At 40.3% G+C, this 6,000-nt stretch overlaps 1 protein-coding gene across 1 annotated transcript in view; it reads right to left on the minus strand.

Annotated features, from left to right (window-relative positions):
* The window catches only part of LOC118412558 (serine/threonine-protein phosphatase 2B catalytic subunit alpha isoform-like), a gene marked incomplete in the record, with an annotated part of 40,093 nt that extends 35,173 nt beyond the window's left edge, over positions 1–4,920 (minus strand). Inside the window, 1 exon segment of the mRNA XM_035815485.1 lies at positions 4,719–4,920. Within this exon segment, the coding sequence (XP_035671378.1) occupies positions 4,719–4,770 (52 nt within the window).
* Positions 4,921–6,000: the final 1,080 nt, after the last annotated feature.

Raw genomic sequence — 6,000 nt, forward strand, 5'->3', positions numbered from 1 at the left:
AAAAAAACAGCCTCTGCAAACAGTGATATCCCATTAACATGATAAAATTTTGACACCAACTACATTTTTCATTGTCATCAGGATGAACAGGACTTTTGTCAGTTTTATACAAGACAATCATACAACCTTTCCTGCTGTAAATTTTACTGCAGAATTTTTAAATGGTGCTGTACTAAGGACATGCACATTGTAATCTACCCTTGGATAATCACAGTACTTGCAACAATCCCTTAGCTACACAATAAACACACAAACACACCTTCCACAAATGCTAACAAAATCTAATATATACAAATGCAGCACTAAGTTTCAAAAACTCTGTACACACACGAAACACACACAAAGTTTAATAAGGCAAAAAATCAAACATATACTTTGTAGGCATCTCGAAATCAGTAGCACTTTGAAAATCAGCTAGTAGGTTTTGTTTGGGACAGGTGGACACCCCCCACTGCTAAGGACCTGCTTAGCAGGACAGGTAGTCCTTTTGTACCTGCCTGAAACACCTAGCAACAGGTTATGTAATCTGGAAGTTCAAGCACTTCACAGAGGCCACAGTACGCTTAGAAACTACAGAGAACAGGGATAGAATTGCTGATTGATTCTATTTCCTTCCCAACTACATAGGTAAATTGCAGCATGCACATAAAATGACCATCTTTACATGCCTATAATATATTCTAGGTCATGAGGCTATCGGTAGGTTTCATAATCATAGTGAATATCAAAACAGATATATTAGTCACTGTGCTTACAAAATCTATGTACATTTAGATTTCAAGTGACAGTTCCTCATTTATTGCCTCTCCTTAAAAAAAACACCTCTGCAATACTTTGATTATATTATAGATTTATAAATCCTACATGCCTCATTTGGGACTTTGTTGTCATGCAGTTGTCATGTTAATAAACTTATCAATGATCTGGTGCAGTGGACGCTACCACAGGGCCCGAAATACTTTTTTCAGCCATGTTGTCCAAGTGGCAACCTGAGTCAAAAGCCAGGTTGCGCCATCAAGATTTCAGGTTGCCCCACTTTCAAATTGTTACTTTCTTCAAATCAGCTACTTATCCATTATCTTTTCTTCTAGCTATATGTAACTATGTAATATGTTTTATGTTATCAAAAAAATAAACACAAAAGCTTATGCATGTAGGTGGGGAAAAAGCAGTGTTCCAATGGCAAAATTTCAGGTTGCTCAGTGTGCAACCTGGGTTTAAAATTAAGTTGCGCAAAGCAAAATGTGGTTGCATTTTCAAGTGGGCAAGTGGGTATTTCGAGCCCTGTACCATGATATATTATAGACAATCTAAGATTTATAGGTCCGCATGATTGTTTGGTTACTATATATAAATCACCTCCACTTAAGTTGCCACAAATTATTGAGGTAAAAATAGACAATATGTCAGATTAAATTTCTTCCATTAGCTGTGACTGAGTACTAGAATATTCATATCAGAAGCATTGCTATCGAGACAGGTCTACAGGAAGATATCACATGTGTCAAGTTACACATGTATCCTGTACAGTTCAGTCTACTCTGCAAAACATAAGCATTGTTTCAAAATTGGTGTAACCAAAACTAGGTTAGTAATTTATGCTGTGATATGTGAAATTATATTTAGCAATTTTTAAGCACAAATCAAAATGCAACAAATCATATGAGCCAATTTCACCATGGTAGATTGATGTAATTCAGATCTGTAGAGCACCTTTCTCCCCTACCCAGTCTACAGTACCAGTGGCAATTATCTGTCACTTGATACACTGAAGGGTAACTCCATAAAAAAATCACAAGTAAACTTGACAGCTGTATCTGTGTCTGATTAGTTTCCTGTATGCTCCTGCTGTGGGTTTATGGATAACAAAACTATTTTCTTGACATTCACAATACAGGCCCAAAGATTGTTACTAAATACTATCCAGATTACATGCTAACATTTCCCTTGACATGGCCTTGGCTACAAGTAAAAATCATGGAACATATCAACTTGTCACGATTGCCTTTCTTCTGCTGCTTCAAACAACATCATCTAATAAGTCGTGAATTATGTAACAGAGCATCCATCCCACAATACTCTGTACCTTACCTAACCAAGGTAATCAGTCCAGTGGTGGCCAGAGGTTCCAACACAGCCACATATGACCTTCAGATCAAATAGCATCAAGCTTTGAGCAGAAGAGATACAGTGCTATTTAACTGTTCAACTTAAAATGTAAAATTTATCATAACTTGCATGTGTAAACTTAGTAACATACAGATATCCCGCACAATACTAATTGTTTATATATTCTATCCATATCAACCATTCAAAGCACAAGACCACATACAATGATACATAGATTATAATATCACCAAAAACAGACATTAACATGTGAAAATTGAATATCTTGCTATCAACTGATTTTACTGTATCTACATGTACAGTTGTTATAAAAAAAATTAGGGGCCTCATCTAAAGATAGCTTCAAAAGGCTTCAATAGTTAGGATTTTACATGGATGGTTTAGGTGTGACAAGTCGTTCATTCGGTGTGAAATTGCCACCCACTGCTGCATGGCAGCCAAACTGGTGTGTCACAATCAATGGCAGTTATACCTGTTGACCAATTCAAATTCAGTCCAATGCACTACTAAACGCCCTCTGTGGAACTATTAAGCCCGCAAGATACCCTTTTCTATGGTGGGTCCCACAAAAGGCCATTAATTCCCCCAAGCATAAAAAAATGCCCAGAAGGGAGATCCCAAGTGGTTGTTTCCCATGACCTGTAGCATATCTGAAAGCCACAAATCAAGGCAGAAGGTCACAGAGGTACATGCCTTTATTCCCTCACCCAAGTCCCAACGCAAGGTAAAATTAGATGTTCAAGGTCCTTTTGAAGCTAGGATGTGTTTCAAGAGCCTACATACAAGAAGGAGCAAATCAATTTTGGCATGAATATTTGGAAATGGCAAGATGTATACCTCTTCCCTGGCTGTATCTTGTCAGAACCAGTCATGTTAACAATCATACAAACAATAGCTTCTGTACCCTGGACTTTTTATCAAGATCGAATTGTCAAGTAGAGGCCGAATTTCAAAGGGTTTCACTGGTTGTATGGGGAGAAATTCAACTTACAATCTGGGATCAAATCCTTCTTAATCCCTTGTTAATCCCCCATTGACTTGGCAGTGACTTTTACTTTCAGACAGAAAGCACTCTCACACAGGGTGATACTGCCAGTACCACCTCTTTACAACTGATAACACAGCCCTGTATTTGTTTACCATACATTGGCCACAGCTACCTGTCAGCAACAAGAGGTTATCACGTTACCAGGGTCACCCAAGGGGGTGAACTTTAGGGAAAGGCCAATGCAAATGTACAAAATACTAAGGCCAAGGTATGAAGTATGGACACATGTTTCTGGATGTTGCCGTGACTGTCGAACATTATGTGAGTGTCCTGCTGGTGTCACCTCCTAATGTGAGTTGTACTGGGGGGCATGGAGGCCAAATTAGCTCACAATATAGCTATCCTGGCAACTTCCTATAAGCAAAGCACTCAGCTAAGTGAGACTTTTAGAGGAGGGGCAGCTTTAGAGGCATAAATCCTAGAGACAAATTTACGCTGTGAACAGATGTCTCCCTGGGCTGCAGTCTTTACATACATGTTGACAAACCAGTGGAGCAACTGGCCTCAAAGCAAGGGCATGCCATACAATCTTTACACTCACAGCTTTTCTAACCATGGTCAACCACAAAAGCCTCTTCTGCAATTCAAATCAGCTGGGAATCCCTGGCACCAGGATCTTCAATGGGATAGCTATCGATCACATCCCTATAGATATCTCTGTGGTGATCAGCTCTGCCAAACCACAAGCAGTCACTGATTAAACATTTGCAGAGAGAAAGTAACTGGCTACATGGATCACACAGCTCAGTGCACACTATCTGGGCCGAAAACAGCTGCACAGGCAACACCCATTCCCTGACTGAAATACGGTAGAGGGTGGTTGTGGGTGGGTGCACAGTTCAGACTGATATGGGAGAATGCAAAAGCTACATGAATTATGCATTTTGGAAGAAAAGATTCTTGCAAACGCCCAGGTATGGACAACTTCTGTCCTGGTGACCATCCTTGCAAAAGCAGGTTTAGAATAAATATATGACCATCAGATATGACACGGGAACACAAAAAAACTGGACATTTCAGACTTTTTGTGTGGCAGTGCTGTACGGTTGTGAACAGGGAATATTTCGCGACAAAAAGAAATCGATGTCAAGGTCCTGATAACACGATCGCCTTACCAAGGGGGTGGGTAGAGTTTAGGTTGAACGTCTTACACGATTAGCAATTAGGCCGAATACTAGGAAACTGAAATACTAAAAATTCTAACGTAACAAAATCACGGCTGTACAAAATCTTATATAGGCGTGTGATCAAAAGGCCACTTGTTACAAAGTGACCCCTCCCATTCCATGTTCCACTAACCCAACCCCCATATAGCACCAATACACTTAACAGACGGTGTGTATTTCATTCCACGGAAAGCCAGGGACAAGGTGTGGGCCATTTTCTGGATAACACAGGGTTTGATATTTTTACCGTAACCCAAAATTGGATGCCAGTTCCGCGGACTGGGTTACTTGATGTTTATTAATACTGGAAATAATGCCTACATCAAAATGGCGGAATGTTTTGAATGGATCGCGGAATTAGGGGACATTCTACTTACTTTTGATGACCCTGTCCGTGGTGGAAAGCTTCTTGCCATCCGTGCTGGCCATTGCTGGACGCTAGATAGCGATCTACAGGCCGGATGGCTCAGAAAAGTCCCCGATACAAGCGGATTCTAACAGCAGGTTCAAAGGCGACAACAAGATGGCGAACCACAACAAGACATCTCATTTGCATACGGACGGGAACCAAGGCGCATGTCGTCTGCGCACGGACACTCCCACAATGCACCGTACAAGTAGTATATTATGTGTAATGGAATGAGTATTTTCAGAAGGGAGTTAAGGTTGGAAATTTTAACCTCCTTGCTTGAACCGAATGTTTTCGTCCACATCCGAATGCTAACCCCGACACAAAGCAGCAGCTTTATACAGATGATGACATAAAAAGACGGATTCTACTGGGTATTCCGTTACGATCGATGGAAACCATGTCCATTATGAAAAAAAGGTTTCGTAATACCAGTGTGATGACTTGGGATTGTTTTCTAATTGCTTGTTTCGTACGTCTTTGATCTTGTCATTTTTGCACGACACGTAGCACACGTATCAAATAGATAAGACGTACAAAAAGCTGTCTAAGTTGTATAAATCTGTTTTGGCGGTTATGCCGGCTATATAGATACAGATACTATCTGTGTGTATTTGAGCACAACTTCCTGTGAAATTAACGGTAAAGAAAATACAGGTTGCATTCTTTGAGTTGATGTATTCTTTGAAACTGCATGTTCCCAGACTCGTGCATGTTGTCAGCAGTTAAATCCAAGTCCAACGCAAAACACTGTGACAACGTAAGGTAATTTGACAAAATTTATGATTTGTACTGTTATGCTGTGGTGTTGTTCTTCGTCAGTCTTTTCAGCTATTGCCACCTACTATTCATAGTAGTGACTTTGGCAGAAGAACATCCATTGACATTTTATTTATGAAATAAACTGATATCGTCCTCATGATCATGCAAACGAGGCTTATGAAATCAAACCCTAGTGGAAGTCCGTTTTCTTTTTTCTTCAGAAGATGGGCTACTTCACAGAAGAGCCTTCAAAGGAAAATGTGGATCGCGATTTCAAATGACGGAGGGACCGGGCAGGTATGACGTAGTTTCTTAGCGCATAATTGGATGAAATGGGCGCGGCTCGTAGGTATCTACCGGAGGGACACCGGAGACGTCAATCAAAGCTCATTTCATCATGCGCGTCAACTTCTAAGTCTTAAAATAGTACTCATGGGCAGCACAGGATAATAGGAATGGCCTTCGAACGTGGAAGAAACCTAATACCT

This window comes from Branchiostoma floridae, chromosome 3 (genome assembly GCF_000003815.2).
Source record: "Branchiostoma floridae strain S238N-H82 chromosome 3, Bfl_VNyyK, whole genome shotgun sequence".
Lineage (NCBI taxonomy): Eukaryota > Metazoa > Chordata > Leptocardii > Amphioxiformes > Branchiostomatidae > Branchiostoma > Branchiostoma floridae.